This window comes from Balaenoptera musculus, chromosome 2, assembly GCF_009873245.2.
Source record: "Balaenoptera musculus isolate JJ_BM4_2016_0621 chromosome 2, mBalMus1.pri.v3, whole genome shotgun sequence".
In the NCBI taxonomy this organism is placed as follows: domain Eukaryota; kingdom Metazoa; phylum Chordata; class Mammalia; order Artiodactyla; family Balaenopteridae; genus Balaenoptera; species Balaenoptera musculus.
The window spans coordinates 17,815,291-17,832,572 of record NC_045786.1 but is presented as its reverse complement, the minus strand read 5'-3'; the positions used below and the strand labels follow the sequence as shown (position 1 = coordinate 17,832,572).

Here is a 17,282-nt window from a genome sequence, read left to right as displayed (position 1 = left end):
AGCAAGGTGTCCATCCCTCTTATGCACATGAGAGGGTCTGATTGCCTGTGAGTGTGGGGTTCAGGCAGTTGATACTCTGGCTGTGTTGGGAAGAGGTGGGCAGTAAACCCACGAGTCCCAGCGTCAGGCAGGCCATCGCGTTCTGGGTCTGCCACATCCAGGCTTACTTCACCCTCTGGTCCGTGCTGTCAACCATATGGGGACGTGAAGGACATTAGCTGTGGTTCTGCATGGAAGCAGAACCTGGAACTGAACCCTGAAACTCCGGCCACTCTTCTCCAAAGAAAACTAGACCCTGTCTTACTATTCATTGTCCTGCGTTAACTTGTCCTTTGGATGTTAGTCCCTTCTGCAATGTGTGATTGTAATCTCGATCAACTTTCTTTTACTTTCAGCCTTGTGCTGTGCCCTTAGCTTTAAAGGCCCGCTTCCACATGGCCTATACGTATAAGATCTCTAAGCCGATTTAAGGAAACTCTGAGTCATTCACTCAGAAATGAATTTATTCATCCAATTATTCACCCAGTACCTGCTCTGTGCCAGGAATTGGGGATAGAATAGAATAAGCTTATAAAGACTGAAATATCGGATAATAAGATCGAGCCAATTACTAACTGGGACCCAGTTTTAGGTTTGCTGGAGGGGATTAGGGCCATATCTATGCCAGCTTTTCACTGTTTCTAGTTGAGATGGTGGGATACATTTGCTTTATGTGAAAGACATGATTTGACCCACTATTGCACACTTATAACAACTTGAGATTTTATTAAGCCCCACAGATATTGTATTAGTTTTTTTAAAAGAAACCAATATTTTACCTTTTCCCAGGAAGAGTAGGCCAAGTGTATAATATGAAGCATATTCATTGGACAATATCCAGTTCTTTGTTATTGAATAGCACTTATTATTTTCTGATTATAAAAGCAATATATGATCATTTGAATATCTTTTTAAGAGCATACTACATTTACATTGTTTTTAGATATGGGGTAATTCCCAATTTTTATGTCTTTGTAGATGAAGTTCTGATAAATATTGATCAGCATGAATCTTTATGATTCACTTAACTTATTATTTTGTGAGGATAGTGACCACAAAGTGAAATAAATGGCCTGGTCACAGAATATAGGATATTTTTTGGCCTGTGACATACATTTCCACATTACTTTGGGAAGAGATTGTGTCACTTTATGCTGATCCCCAGTATGAGTTATCTTGCTGCAACCTAGTTTTCTTTAATGGGTGGAAAGGCTTTCCTATTTTCCTAGGGATGGAGTTGAGGGCGTCCCACACAACTGTCCCTTCTCTGGACTGAGTTCTGTTGGATGGAAGAACATTTTTTGCAGTTAAAACGACAAAGTGAAAATTGCAGTTCTTTTATTTTGGCGTCTTCTTCGAAGTAAGCTTAATTTGATAAGGTTTTTATATATGGAGATCAGAAGGGCCTGGGAGCAGCCCATACTGCAGGAAGGCCAGGCCAATCTTCCAGGACTGCCCTCCTTGGAGTGGCTAAGCTCCCACTCCGATGATGCGATGCATTCCTCTTTCTTAAACTCAATTGCTTGCAACAAAAAAAATCATCAAAAGATTTAAAACAAAACTCTGTACCCCAATCAGTTTTTTTTTTAAAGAAATTAAAAGGCATTGTGTCTTCTGTTAAATATTTATGTATTTGGCCATTGATGTCTTCATTTAAATCTGTCTTTTGAGATGCAAATTAGACATGGTTAGGGAGGTGGGGAGGTACAGAAGCTTTCCCATGAAAGTGTTCAAGTACAAGGTTCCTAGTGAACAGGCATCTTATTGTTTTTCTCTGGAAAGCCTGCATGTGCTATTTTTTAAATGGAATTTTTATTTGACTTTATAAAATTCTAAAATAGCCTCTTGGGATATTTAGGGATTTCTCGTAAAGGTGCTTTATAAAGATTTTATTATCTAGAAAATTGCAGTTATATGCTTCAATTAAATGTATTTGTTAAGCAAACTCGAGGATGTGTTGTCTGTCTTATGATTAAATAAATTATTGTGTAGGATGCAGGTCTTGTGTGTCGAGACTTGTACAGCAGGTCTCTAATGTATGTGCTCATTAAAAAAATTCACACATGCCTGCTTTTAAAGGTATTGGGTATTTGTTGTGTTTGTTTTTACTTCTCCAAAGTACCTTGGAATTTAGGAATAATGTTCTTTCAGAAAATTTTCTTGTATTTTTTTACATCCAAGACCTGGAATATTTAATTTACTTTTCGGTAAAGCTGTCAGTTGTAATCTGCAATTTAAAAAAAAAAAAACAACAAAAAAAAACGAATAACACAAATCCTCATTTCACAATTTAAACCTTATTGAGTCTAATTCACTAGCGCTGCAAGTTTATTATTCTCCCGCAGTTTGACGTGCCTCCAATTGTAATTGTGTTGACCCTTCAATGCATTAAATCTCCCCAGTGCTTATCAAACTGGGCGAGATAAGTCTACAATTCGGAACTTCATTAAATATCTCGTTTATGTTAAACAGATGATAGCTTCTAACAGAAATAATAATTTGTTCAGGTGAACCACAGTTGTGGTTTCCTCTGTTTGCAATGTGCAGTCCTCTCTCCACTTTGCTGTGCTGTGCCCCCTGCCTCCACGCCGGCCCCCACCCCCCCCCCCCCCCCCCCCCCCCCCCCCCCCCGCCTTCCCTGTCTCTGGCTGCCAGCCAGCTCCAAAGCATCATAAGATTTTAGTTGGTGGGGTTAACCTCAGAGCCCACACTGGGAGGATTTGTGTGCTTTGTTCCTCCTTGTTTCATGGCTTTACTAGCATAGAGTTCTCACTCATATTATTTTTATGAAGTATATATGACTCTATAAGGCACAGCTGTCTTAAAGAACGCCCCATACTATTTTACTTCTTGGTGATAGGAATCCACCTATATTCTTTGCTTATCTAGCAGATTCTATATATTTGCAAAATAGCTACCTTTGCCTGCCTTATTAGAATACTTGGTTTTGGGCTTCCCTGGTGGCGCAGTGGTTGAGAATCCGCCTGCCAATGCAGGGGACACGGGTTCGACACGGGTTCGAGCCCTGGTCTGGGAGGATCCCACATGCCGCGGAGCAACTAGGCCCGTGAGCCACAATTGCTGAGCCTGCGCGTCTGGAGCCTGTGCTCCGCAACAAGAGAGGCCGCGATAGTGAGAGGCCCGCGCACCGCGATGAGGAGTGGCCCCCGCTTGCCACAACTGGAGAAAGCCCTCGCACAGAAACGAAGACCCAACACAGCCATAAATAAAATAAATGAAAAAAAAAAAAAAAAAAAAAAGATGGCTAGCAGGACATCAGAGCCGTTTAAAAAAAAATGAATACTTGGTTTTTACTTCTGTATTGTCAATATCCTGTGTAGTTTATTTTCTCTCAGTTACTATCTCGTACTTAAGATCACAATGAGAGAATAGGATGATTGTTTCTAATTTCAGCAGAAGAAACTGAGGCTCAGTGTATTGTTGAAGACGCCCGAACTGACAAGTGGTCTTTAGGTCTTAGAGAGTGGGTGGTCATTCTCCCCTCACACACACCAAGGTGTGCTGTTCGGTGTATTTATGCACTCTAAGTGGAAAAAGTAGACTTAAATTCCAGCTTCCATTCTGATAATGATGAAGCACGTCTAGCGCAGGGCAACATCTCATAAAGAATTCTGAATTAAACCATAACTCAAATTGACTTCAACAGATACTAACTGTCAAGCTGAAAAAAAATAAGCAACAAGGTGAGTTTGGAAAAAAAAGCCTTTAATATACATAGTTTTCCTCCAGTGGTTGAAATCTGACAGAACTTCATGGGAGGCACAGTGTAAAGTGGCACAGAAAGTTCGTCATTAGGCAAAGCTGTCATCACAAATTATTTTGGTACAGGGTGAAAAGTTCTAGTTCATTTGGTACCCAGTTCGATGCAGACCCTGGGCAAGTTGGTCTAATTCCCCCATGCTGTTCATGGGCCTCAAGTTCTGACTTTACCTCGCCCCCCGCCCCCGCTCTCTGCAGCTGAAGTCACCTGGGAGCCCCTCTGGACCTGAGCTGCCCATTGAAACGGTGTTGGATGATAGAGAACGAAGGATTTCCCACTCCCTCTACAGCGGGCTTGAGGGGCTTGATGAATCACCCACAAGAAATGCTGCGCTCAGCAGGATAATGGGTGAGTCAGGTAAAACCCTGTTGATCACATCTTGTTTTTGTGCTTTTACTGGTTCACGGAGAGGTTATGAATGTAATATTAATGTAAAGGAGGCCCATGTTTTCAAGGGGAAGAGGGGCAGGTTCATTATAATCATTCAGGAAGTGTTAATGTGACGAGAGGAAGTCAATACATTGATTTTGTTAAGTGAGTTTTGGATCCTGTAACATGTGGGAAAGAGAAGAAAGAAGGGGATCACACGGAAGTGTTTTCCAGTGATCAAGATATTCTTAGCATGTTTGAGACGATAAGTGAAGCTGTGTTTTTGTTTTTGTTTTTAAATCAAAATTTAGTGGCTTATGGCAGGAAGGATTCAAAAGTTACATGTTTACAATAGCGCTGTTTGGAGGGAGGGGAAAAATATGTATACGCATGTATGTGAAATATTCACATTTTGTGGTTTGTACTTAATAAGGTGTTACCCTTTTTATTGCATCTTGACTTTTTCAAAGCCTTCATTTGAAAATCCTGAAACTAGTTTTTCACATTCTTTGTTTGCATTCAGCACCATACTGTCTGCGTGGCCCCCAGTGGGGAATGAGGTGATTAGCACTTGCTCTGCAGCCGTTCAGCTCTCTGCTAACAGATCCGGTTAATAAAGACTTGCTTTGCCACCAGAGTGGTTTGATTTACTGAGTTGCTCATCTTGGGATTAGCTTGTGAGAGTTGTCAAATTTAACACATAAGAAGCTGTTTTGATTAAAATAGCACGTGACATAAAACACTTATTGCTGGTGTGTTTTGCAAGCCTCTAATATGAAGTACAACCTAAATTTAACTCCATTTTGAGCACATTTAATGGAGATTTAATACAATTCACGTCTCCATTAGGAAGCTTCACTGGAACAGGAATTTGTTTCCTTCATCAGTGGATGTTTATGGAAAGCCTGCTGTTGGCAAGACATTGTGTATATACTTTTGCTGTAGATACAAAGACGAGTGAGAATCAGTCTGCCGTCAAAGAACTTTCTACCGGGCATGATAGGAAAATTACGTGAACATGACTGGTAGAATTTTCTGTTGTTCTTCCTCTAATCCTTCTAGGTTTCTTGTTTGGAACAATTGCTAAATTCCTCATTTCTTAGTTTGTTAACGTATAGAATGAAGGCGTGCCAGCTCTCTGGTTTAATTTTGCCAACAGTTTTCTTTTGGCCTGCTTGACATAGTGCAAGTCGGGGAAGGATGCTGAAGATATTGCACACCTGTCAGGTGACAGGCATTGCACATAGTTTGTCAGATTAACCTTTGCTTATTAATGATCACTCTCCTCACTGTGGTGGGGTTTTCCCTACTTTCCTGGTTTTGCTGTGACACTTTATCTTCGTTAAATACTTTTTTATTGATGAAAATGCAAGACCCCTTGAGCGAGAGAGTGTGTGTGTTCCCTGGATCTGTGTGCATACAAAGTGATTCGCTGTAATTTCCCCTTTATTATAGGAACATAGGACTTGCCATACTGAATCAGACCATTGGTCCACCAGTTCCTGTAACCTGCGTCCTGACTCCAATCCCTGATGCTTCAGAGGAAGGCGAAAAACTAAAACTAAAAAACAAAAACCCCCCAATTCACCTAGTGACCTTTGGAAATGCTGTATATATGGGTTGAGGATTCCTTCTTTTCCTTCAGTCTGTTGCTCTGACTTTATTAGCCGTGGCCTCGTTAGTCCTCCTAAGTTTGCATTAGAGTTGGCATTGTTTTTCCCTTCCCTCTGCTAGAGATGTAATGGACTTTAAAATTCCAGATGCTTCTGCTGGGGCAGTAATCTTCCAGCTCTGTGCTTTGTGATGTACTGTGCGTGGCCTTTTGGGCTGGGGTGGGGGGCAGTGACAGACTCCTTACTCTTCGTTGGTAGGCCAAATTGATGATGTTGAATGATTTGGATATTTTCTTAAGATAGTTTTTTACATGTTGTATGGGAAACTAGGGATCCCATATAGTTTTACTCTGAGAAATGTATATGCTTAATTTGATTTATCTTGAGTTTTACAAATTCGAGAATTCCTCAGTCTTTGTCAGTCCCTATTTCAGCATCATTGGCCCTAAGAAACAGACAGTGTTCGTAACATCACTTTCCACTTAAAGTTAGAAATCTTGCAAAGATAGTACCTTGCAACAAGATACCAAAGCCAGGTACCAAATATAAGAAATTAAAGCATTGACTTTCAGTTAACCTAAACCAATAGCAACAGTATTTACTGCTGGGCACGGTATCTGGGTGCATGGAAAATTTTCAGATCTTCTTTGGTTAGCGGTTGTCTTCTATACCTTTAGGATATCTCCTGTGTAGACACCAGTGGAGGTGGTGGTATCTGCTTCATGATTTGCTATGATTCAGATAGAACTTTGTATTGAAATTCCAGCTGACTACATTAAGAAGTGATTAATTTTATGTGGACAGGATGAATTTTCACATAGAATATTCCTCCTGTGGGACTCTAGACCCAAAAGGAGCTTTGAGGCTTTCTGACTCATTTCTATGGGAACCTAACCCAGGAGAGAAGCTTCCAAAAAATAGACCAAAAAAGGAAGAGATTTTAGAGTTGGAAGCATGTCAGATGTCATCAGCTACACTTTCCCACTTAACAGATAAAAGAACTAAGTCCCAAGATCCCATGACGATTTTTGTTTTATTTTGTTCTTGGCTATTTCCTCTTTCTAAAAATAGCCATCTCTGGGGAATACTGGGATCACACAATAAGTGTTAGTGACATTCATTCTTTATTGACATCCATTTTTAAATATCCACATTTTCAAGCACCTGGCTTTAGACAGTCTAACAGAATCTTCCATTCTGGCAACCACTGTGATTTAAAAATCAAAGAAGTTACCTTTGAAACAACCTTACAAATCGTGTACTCCAACCTACTAAACGTCTGTTCAGGGGAATTCTGGCCCAGAGAAATTAAGTGACAGGTCTGAAGCCCCAGACTTGTGTGTTTCTGAACCAAAATTACGATGCATATTTTTCTGAGTCACAAGTCCCACGTTACTGGAAACTGATCGATCTCCTTAGCTTTTGGTGGGGTCAGCCAGAGTCGCAGCCAAAGGCAAGAGTTCTCCAAATGTCATCTGTATTGGCTGGCTTTCCACGATCATGGATTTTCAAGGAGTAATTTTGGACGTTTATCAAAAAGAAATCTGTAGCAAGTCTACATAGGATTTCTTCCTTTTAAAAGCCTTAAAAATATTTTACAAATTGCTGGACTGTCTTAACTAGTACTACTAATAACCATAGAGGTAATAGGTGTAGCTCATTTCACCAGCGTGTTCATTTTGTAGGACATATCACAAGCTGACATTTGGGAGCATGGAACCTTAAATGTTTTCCAACTTTTTTATCTGAAGAATTTTTCCGTTTAAAGCACGACTGAAATCTGTGGTCTCCATTTTTTAATGTAATCTCAGTAGTTTTTATATTGATACATTGTGGTGAGTTTAAAAAATAATTCTGTTCAGAATACTTTGATCTTGTTAGAAAGTCAACGTAGAAAAATGGAACATTAAGGTTGTTTTTATTGTGAGTCATATCTCTGGCAAAAGGTTTCTCATTTCACGTAGTGTTGCCTTCTATGTAAATGTACCAATGAATAAATGTTTAGTAAACAGTCATTCTGCATCTCATTGTTTCACTTGGCTACAGTCTAAATCTTAGTTTGTTGGTTAACTAGTTGAGGGAAGGAAAGTTTATTCATCAAAAACCGGATCAAAGGTTTCTGAAGTCACCCTTTGAAGGGTTCACATTTAGGATATGCCAAGTACCTGCAAACATAATTGAGAGTTATTCAAAGGGGAGTTTGGTAGAATATGTAGTTTGATAGCTTAGTTCATTACCCCCAATATATTCTTGGAGCCGCATCCCAAAACACTGTTCGTCGCAAGTATGTTAAGAAGTGGAAAATTGATGGAAAACATATATTCTCAAGTCTTTTGAAATATTAGCCTCCAGAATCATAGGGGAAAGAAAAAAAGCTGAATCCTTGTCTTACTGTTAATAGGGACATTTCCTGCCATTTATTTAGGTATAAATTTTTAGATCACCTAAGGAACAATATTTCTACTCAAAACAACATAAAAAAGGACTGTCACATGAAGAACCATTCTGTGTTCCATACTGCTTGCTAGACTGTCTCTCAGAATATATTGCATAAACGTTTTTGTTTTTGTGTTTAGAAATGAATGTGCTATATTACACCAATATAGTTTCTTCCAATAAATTTTGCCTGTGTGAGGACATGGCATTTAATGCTGTGACATGTGCCTTGTCAGCGGTGAGCTACCAGGGATAACTTGGATTTGTCATTCTGTATACTTTTTGGGGAAAAAAAGTATGTTTTGAGAAGGAAATGTTTCTTTAGGTAATAGTGCTGGAATGTCCAATCTTATTTATGAATGATATTTTATTGAACAGATTTCTGTCTTTCTGTACTAATATCCTAAAACTCAAGTAGACATAAAGGAGTGATTTGAATTCAGGAAAGGGAAGCAATGAAGTATTAAATTTGATTTACATTTTTATCATGAGCGTTTATAAACAGTTGCTAGTTTTCACAGTTTGTCAAAATGGATGCATTTCAAATCAAAACAGAGTATTTTTCATGATAATTTGCTGAGTAGAGGTTTCAGTGAACATATATTATTTCTGTAATAGAGTAGTTGGTGTTAAGTAATGATTGCATTTGAAATTTCTAGCAAGTTTGCTTTTGTGGGTTGTCCTGAAAAGATCAACTTAATGTTTGCTCCTTTGTTGAAATGTCTAGAATAATATATATTTTAAAAATCCTTCAAGTCTATATGTGCTATCTCCCAGTTTCCAAAATGGTGTTAAAACGAAATTGATCGTTTACACATTCTTGTGAATGTTTAAAAATTAGATCTTAAGGCAGATGTTAAAATGTTCATGAACTGTCTTCACATTGCTATTGTGCTATTTTTAAAAGCAATTACTCGTAAAGGACAAGGGCACCCTGTTTGAAACGGTGGTAGGAGTGGGAAAGTGCAGCAATCCTTTTTATTTGCATAGGAACCAGGAGAGCTGACTTAACAGCTGTGGACATTGGACTTGAAATGACAGTGTTTCCATCCTCCTGTAAGGTGACAGGGAAACTGTCCGTTCTCCTTGCTCTGTTGGGAGAGACAGGCCAGTAGGACGACACCACACCGTGATGCATGTTTCTCTGAGAACAGCCTTTCACAAGATATCCATGTGAACCGAAGCTTCGCCCATGAGTTCTTGCTCAGAGGAAATATGGCACAAGATTTGAGGAGGAAGCCAGAAGAACTATAGGTGTTTTGGGGAGGAAGATGGCAACATTTGGACCCCAGCTTTATCTTTAAGGATTCAGGCCCCTGAATTACGATTTTATCCCAGGAACGATAAACACCTATCATGCAGATCCCGGAACCTGAGCAGATTTTCCTGAAAGAAACTGATCAATGTGGACAGTTCTGGGTCTTTTCTTACCGAGAACACTATATCCTAATTGAATAAATCAAAATTTACAAGCTCCCCTGTCTTGGCCTGAAAAGCCTCTGGGCAGTGAGATCCTAATCTTTTCTCTTTAATATCACTCCTGCCATCTCCCCACAAGGCCCCGGTTCTGCATGCACTCATCTTTGAAGTGTCACCTGAGTGCACTGTGCACTTTTCTCCATCATGCATTTAATGATGTTGCTGATGTCTAAAATCAATGTTGTGATTTCTTCTAGTAGAAGAGATCGTATTAATCATTCAAAACCCATCTCGGATGTTGACTTTTTTTAAGACTCCCCTCATCCTCTTCCTTCAGCTACCCAGGCGATTACCAGCACTAGTGAATGCCAGGGCACTTCTGGCACATCACTCAGAGCACCAATCAATTACCACTTTATCTATCTCCTTGTCTGAGGTGTGAGCCATTGAGAGGCAGAGATTAAGTCTTCCTTACAAACCTGCCAGGTGGTAGGTGCCCAGCTAGTGAATGCGTGAATGATTGATGTAAGTCTGCAGGGCTTCCCTCCAAATTTCCTGATAAAATTTTTCAAAGGACTATAAGAACTTCGAATCTACGTGGCATTTTCACATTAGAAGTCATTCTGGAGATCATCTCTGGCCTTAGGAAACTTAATACCAGAGACATTGAATACCACACCCAGAGCGCCATAGCTGTCGTGTCAGAGGAAGGAATAGACCGGAGGTCTCCATTTGACATTCATTTATGAAAAATAAGTTTACTTAATTCTATTTTGTCCCACCAGGTCGAGCAGATTTTGGAAATTTAGACTTTTTCTAATGTAGCAAAGTATTAACATTCATATACATAACCCTTAGATGGATGTCTAGAATTTCTCTTTGTTTTTCTCCACTGGACAGGTAAATACCAGCTGTCCCCCACGGTGAATATGCCCCAAGACGACACTGTCATTATCGAGGATGACAGGCTGCCGGTGCTCCCCCCACATCTCTCTGACCAGTCATCTTCCAGCTCCCACGATGATGTAGGATTTGTGACGACGGACACTGGCGCGTGGGCCAAGGCCGGCATCAGTGAGTCAGCAGAGTGGTAAGAGCACTGTTGGGAAACATCGGTTAATTGCAGTCACACTTGATTTTAGGGTTAAATGGTCTGTCACCGAGCACAGTGAATGAATGTCTTTTATAGCGGTGTTCTGATTTAATAATAATGATTTAATACTCGTAGTTGTCACTCCTCAAACAAAAGATTCCCCCCAACCTCATAAACCTGCCCAACTGTGTTAGCCTTTCTAGGGCTATCGTTAAGAGTTTAGCCGAACAAGAAAACTACCACTAACCCCCAAACCCTACTCATTTGTTAAGTTTCACAAGTGAAACTTTTATTTTAGATCTGTGTTAATTCGACGAATTGTTTTTCTATTCCATAAATAAATTCTAAGCAAATCCCTTTGGTGGCTGAGAGTTTGTAACAATTAGATGACTTTGGCCAAATTAATAGTTGTTATGTTCTGGGAGCGGGAAGAGGCTTTTTCAGATTTTCTTTTTAGAGTGCTATAACTCTACTAGTCTTTGTACTTACTTCTAGCATTATGACTTAAGGGGCAGTCTAATGCTATTTTTTCTCCTGTATCTCTCAAAATAGAAGAAAGCATTCGATATTATTGAGCCAACGTGTGGCAAATAAATGTGGATGTGTGTCTTCATTTGCGTGCCTAGTAATTATATACATCAGTAAGCGAAAGGAAAGTCCCTCCTAGGGATGACCTTGGAAGGCTGTAGTGATAATGAACGCAACCATGTGAAGCATTATACCAGAATCTTCTTATTGCCCTTTCAAGAATCCATCAGCAAAATGATATTTCAGTGTTGTGGCATTGAGCTACCCTCAAGCCCGCGTGATAACAGCTTATCTTTGAACGAGTTTTTTGGTTCAACGTAGAGGGGGAACTACCATACAAAGTAAAAACCTACTTGAATCAGATGCTGTAGCATTTACCGCTGCAGTTTATATCTCTTTCTGAAAGTGAAAGCAATGACAGAGAAAGTAAGGATTAGATATTTGCAGTATTCATCGAAGGGACAAAAACCTTTTGAGTCTCCACCGTGGTGAGGAATTTTGAAGGCAGCCGTAGGAATAGATGTTTGGGGCCTTAAGAAATGCTTTATTGGTGAAAGTCAATAAACAACGAGCAGGGCTGGAGTGTGGCATTAATTTCCCTAAGGGGATTCATAAACAGTGAGGACTTGTATGATTTTGCTGTGGGGAATGTGCAGGGGCTGGAAAAGAATATGAATGAAGGGTTATCCAAACAAGAATGGCAGCTGTTCTGAATCACAGCAGAAAATGTAAGCTTTTCCAGCCTGACAATATCTCCCTAATCCTTGATGAAAATGTTATGAAAACAAAAGGGCAATAAGGCAGGATTAATAACTGGAATTTTAATAACTTTGGGGGGGGTCAGGGTATGGTTACATTCTTTAAAGAATCAGCTGTCAGTCCTGCAGACTAACTTGCTAAGTATCCTAGCGTATTGTTTCTTGCGTCTGAAATTAGTTTAATGGGTATATTGATAGGGAAGAATTAATTATGTTATGGTTTAAGAATATTTAGTTATTTTAAGATGCTTATTCACTCAAAAACTCATTTGCCGTTTTCAGTTGTGTATGTGTACACTTCGCTGCACGATTGTGGAAGGCTGAATATGTCAAATGGCTAAACTTTGCATTTCTTAACTGATAGAATATACTTGTTTTCAATCCATGAATTGATTTAGGGAACATAACAACGTTTTTAAGGTGAAGAAGGTAAAACAGCAAATTCTAATCTTAGTGACAACATAATTTCAGAGGATATAAAATTAGTTTAAAAAATACGCCAATATGTGGCTTTCAGCAACAACAATTTGTACTTCTTTGAAAAACCTTTAACCAATAATTTTTATTAAAAATGTATTGCAGATTCACTCTGTTCACACATTTGATGCCTATTTGGAATTCAGGTTTTAGTGTAATTCACACGATACAGAAAAGGGTTGATGAGCGTGTGCAGGATGGTCGGAGAGATCAACTTTCAGTATCTAAAAGAATTACTCTTGGACTTCCCCGGCGGTCCCGTGGTTAAGACTCCGAGCTTCCACTGCAAGGGACGCGGGTTCGATCCCTGGGCGGGGAACTAAGATCCCGTATGCCGCATGGCGCGGCCAAAATAAACAAACAAACAAAAAGAATTACTCTTAGTTCAAATATAATATTTAGTGTTTATTGTTGCAAAATTGGGTCCTAGTTCTCACCATGTGGGTTTTAATTTTTCACTTCTAGGACTGTGTTTTCCAATTGGGGTGTATGTGCCCTGGAAATTATAAGCATAGTATGGTAAGCATAGTCGTATGTGGATACTACTATATAAGCATAATATACACACACATATATATTTAAGAATTGTGTAAAAGCAGTCTATACTTATATACATAATATATGCTGGAGCTATGCACACATATGTATATACATACATACATAGGGTCTAAGCAGAGTAGTATGAGAAGGAGCACCTAAAGCTTCAAGGTGAACATGACCCTGCTTCTTCCTGGAACGTCAAATTTATTCCGGGCTTTACAGATGAAATATGATATATTAAAAATGAAAAGATTTAGTGTAGGATGCAAACAAAATAACATTGATTAGGATGTAACATAGTGTTTTACATAAAAAAATCGTTTTTGCTTTGGGCTGAGCTCCCAGTCCCTGGGCCAGAACAAGGGTGAGCAAGCTAGGTGCCCAGGGGAGCAAACGTAAGGAGCTTCTCACTCTCAGGTGTGGCCCCTGAACTCACAGGACCCTGAGATCAGAGCTCCCTTGAATTCTGAGTCCCAGGCACCTACCTTGCCTCCTCCCTGGGCCCTGCTCTGTACTTGGTGGAAAAGATGGAAAAGGATTGTTCATTTCCTTTTTGAGGTTTTGGTTGGTGGTTGGTTTTTAAATACCGTTTCCGTTATCATAATTTTCATAACTTTGAAAATTTGAGATAGCAAGTCTTTGTTGGCTAATAATAATTTATTTTGCATGGTGGTTTGCAGTTTACTGAGGGCTTTCCCCTTGTGTCCTTGAATTCTCTCAGTGGCCCGGCCAGTGGTTGGGGCCACTCCTTTTTTCATGGAGCCAATGAAGACACAGGGGCTCAAAGCGTTCAGGCCACATCACCTGATGGCGAAGCACTGCCTTGATGTCTTCCTTGTCACAGTTTTTGGTTTAGCCCTTCCCTAATGCCATCTGTCATTTCATGCACAGTGAATTGCAGCTAAATTTCTGATGTATATCCAGAGCAGATCACTACCCTTTTATCAGTATGCATGGTCATTCCCATAGGACCAATACAGGGTTAGAGATGCTGGTTTCCAGCAGAAGCATAAGGAGGGCTTGTATAGTGGAAACTGACGTAGTGGAGAGGCCGCCACATTCTAGTGTGTCCAGTGAGCTGTGGAGGGATGTTCTCCTACCTGGCCACACAGGCAAGGTGACTCCACACTGATATAGGAGAGCTCTCTATTTACTCAGTGTGCTCAGCATAGAGAAAAACCACTTCATTGTGGAGCTGGGCTCACAACACCTGGTGGTGCTTCTGAAAGTGTTCGTGGGATTTTACAAATAGGACCGATTCCCCTGCCACTTCCATCGTGAAAACACTTGATACTGTATCCTGTTACCACTGATCTGCCCTGTGCTTCATCGTCTCTGCTGGAGCCACTGTGTTGGTGTCACACAAATCAAATGCCATCCAGACTTAGTCATGCTTTTCCTGACTCCCTGGAATGCCATTCACTCTCCCATCCACGCATCCACAGCGTCTTCTGTGTGCTTCTGGTTTGGTATTTTTCTTAGGGCATAGAGATCTTTTCTTATTTATTACTTTGACTTTGGTACCCGGCACCACACCTTCATCAGAATAGGTTCTAATCGTGATTTGTTGAGTTGATTTCTTCTCAGTTGATTAAGTTGCAGAGAAGCTACATCCTCATAAAACTACATGCCATAAAGGTGTTTTTTTTTTTTCTGAAACACAAGATAAAGGATATATAAGATGACCAGAACATATCCTTTTTTTAAAAAACTTTATTTTACTGAAGTATAGTTGATTTACAATGTTGTGTTAATTTCTGCTGTACAGCAAAGTGATTCAGTTATATATATATATACATTCTTTTTCATATTCGTTTCCATTATGGTTTATCACAGGGTACTGAATAGAGTTCCCTGTGCGATACAGTAGGACCTTGTTGTTTATCCATTTTGTATATAATAGTTTGCATCTGCTAATCCCAAACTCCCAATCCATTCCTCCCCCATTCCCCTCCCCCTTGTCTACCACAGGTCTGCAGAACATACCCTTTTCAAAACTTCTATTCAGTTGCAATTCATATAGTCACTAATTAGCTGCCAGTATTTGTATTAATATATGAAAGTTTTCCTCAAAGATTCTGTCTTTCTCACATGGAGAAGGAATTGCTCTAAATGTAAATGAATGTCGTATTTTCTCGTCACCTCCTACACAACCACAGTTTTGTTTTTTTTGTTTTTTTCTTTTAATTTTATTTATTTATGGCTGTGTTGGGTCTTCATTTCTGTGCGAGGGCTTTCTCTAGTTGTGGCAAGCGGGGGCCACTCTTCATCGCGGTGCGCGGGCCTCTCACTATCGCGGCCTCTCTTGTTGTGGAGCACAGGCTCCAGACGCGCAGGCTCAGTAATTGTGGCTCATGGGCCCAGTTGCTCCGTGGCATGTGGGATCTTCCCAGACCAGGGCTCGAACCCGTGTCCCCTGCATTGGCAGGCAGATTCTCAACCACTGCGCCACCAGGGAAGCCCAACCACAGTTTTTTTGATGGACTATATTTGTGCTATTTAGTTTAAATATTTCTGAGGAATATCCATATACACACATTCATACATACAGGTGTAGATGGACTTTCCTGAACGTCATGTCTCTTATTTTCAGTAAATGTTTTTATGTTTCTCTTTCTCTTCACACCAGCTCTTTGAGTCCAGACGTCGATCCAGTTCTTGCTTTTCAACGAGAGGGATTTGGACGTCAGAGTATGTCAGAAAAACGCACAAAGCAATTTTCAGATGCCAGTCAATTGGATTTCGTTAAAACGCGAAAATCAAAAAGCATGGATTTAGGTAGTGAGTACAATCTCCATGAATCTTTATCTAAATACGGTTTAGATGCTTTCAGATGAAAATCGATGGTCCCAAACACATGTCTGTTTACTGTGAGCAATAGAGAAAATAAATGCGAAATGAGGCAATTTGGCAAAAATTAGTTTTTCTCCAGGTTTGAGATAACCATACTTCTCCTAAGTGGCATGTTTACATCATGTGCAATATGTTAATATATATGTTTTCTGATGAGAAAAGAAACAAACACATGTGCATATCATGCTCTGTTCATGTATCTTTATTTGAAAAAAATGAAATGTTTTAACACTTTGGCTGCTGAAAACCAATTTCATTGGAATATGATTTGGTTGGTTGTGGGGATGCTCGAACCAGAAGAAGCAGTTTTGGAGAGAAACCATTATCTCAATCCATGTCTAGAGTTTGGTTACTTCATGATATTTTCCTTCCATTGCTGTCCTTTAATGTTTATTTGATAGAAACTCTTATGTGTTGATAATTAAGGCCTTTAACTGGAGTCATAATTTGAGAGCATATTTATTGTAGAAAGTATTTGGAAGCAAATGAGAGGAGGAAAATAATCCTAGTTGTTCAATCAAACACCAATCAGGTAGTGTCTCTTTTTAAATCCAAATCCACCAAAAACCAAACCAAACAAACAAACAAATTAATTAATTAATTAATTATATCCATCCACCGATTGAATGATGAGAAAAACCTTTGTTAATCAACTATAACGTATTTACGCTGTTCTCTGGTGGCTGTTTGTACTTCGAGACTAAAAGCATTCATTTATCCCATGCATAAAAGAAAAATCGGGCTATTCCTTGCCTGGCTAATTATGATATGCTAACATATCAATAACACACGTGTCTGTGAAATGAGATGACTGGCATTGCATGGAGACACTGCTTTTTCCCCCTTTTTTTTTGATTATGAATGTTTGCTTGATATTTCATATATTTTGCATGAAATATTACCTAAGAATTATCACCTAACTGAAAAGATCTGGGAATGGTTGAAGCATGTTGGGCTGTGGGACTAACTGGGCTAACCATTATACATTTACCTTTTAACAGTAGCTGACGAGACTAAACTCAATACAGTGGATGACCAGAAAGCAGGTAAGAATGGACACTTAGACTGTTGCCATAGAAACTGTGGTCCAAGGAGCTTATCATAATTATAGAGCTGCCAATCACATAGCATGTAAACATAAATATTCCAGGCTGGCACGGATGTTTTCATAGTAGGAAATCAAACTGTACAAGAAAAGGAAAATTTTCTGTGAGAAGAAATTTATCACTGTAGTACATACTAAATGGAAATATAATTTAGTGCTTCAGAAATGCTAAAACAACCTAGATCTTCTTAATTACATTTGTGTAGGAATGTTTTGTCACAATTTAAAAAAAAAAGTCAAAATCCTGAAAACGTGATCTCTTAGGGTGGAT

General features: G+C 39.5%; 1 protein-coding gene across 15 annotated transcripts in view; it reads left to right on the top strand.

Moving 5' to 3' along the window:
• PARD3 (par-3 family cell polarity regulator) overlaps window positions 1–17,282 on the top strand; it is a 629,285-nt gene that overhangs the window by 384,797 nt on the left and 227,206 nt on the right. For 5 of the 15 annotated variants that reach the window (XM_036842192.1, XM_036842191.1, XM_036842188.1 and 2 more), the window contains 4 exons: window positions 4,018–4,177; window positions 10,558–10,747; window positions 15,683–15,834; window positions 16,908–16,952. In XM_036842192.1, coding sequence (XP_036698087.1) covers window positions 4,018–4,177; window positions 10,558–10,747; window positions 15,683–15,834; window positions 16,908–16,952 — 547 coding nt within the window. The remainder of the gene's footprint in view (window positions 1–4,017; window positions 4,178–10,557; window positions 10,748–15,682; window positions 15,835–16,907; window positions 16,953–17,282) is intronic. The other 10 variants (XM_036842182.1, XM_036842194.1, XM_036842195.1 and 7 more) reach the window with 8 other exon arrangements.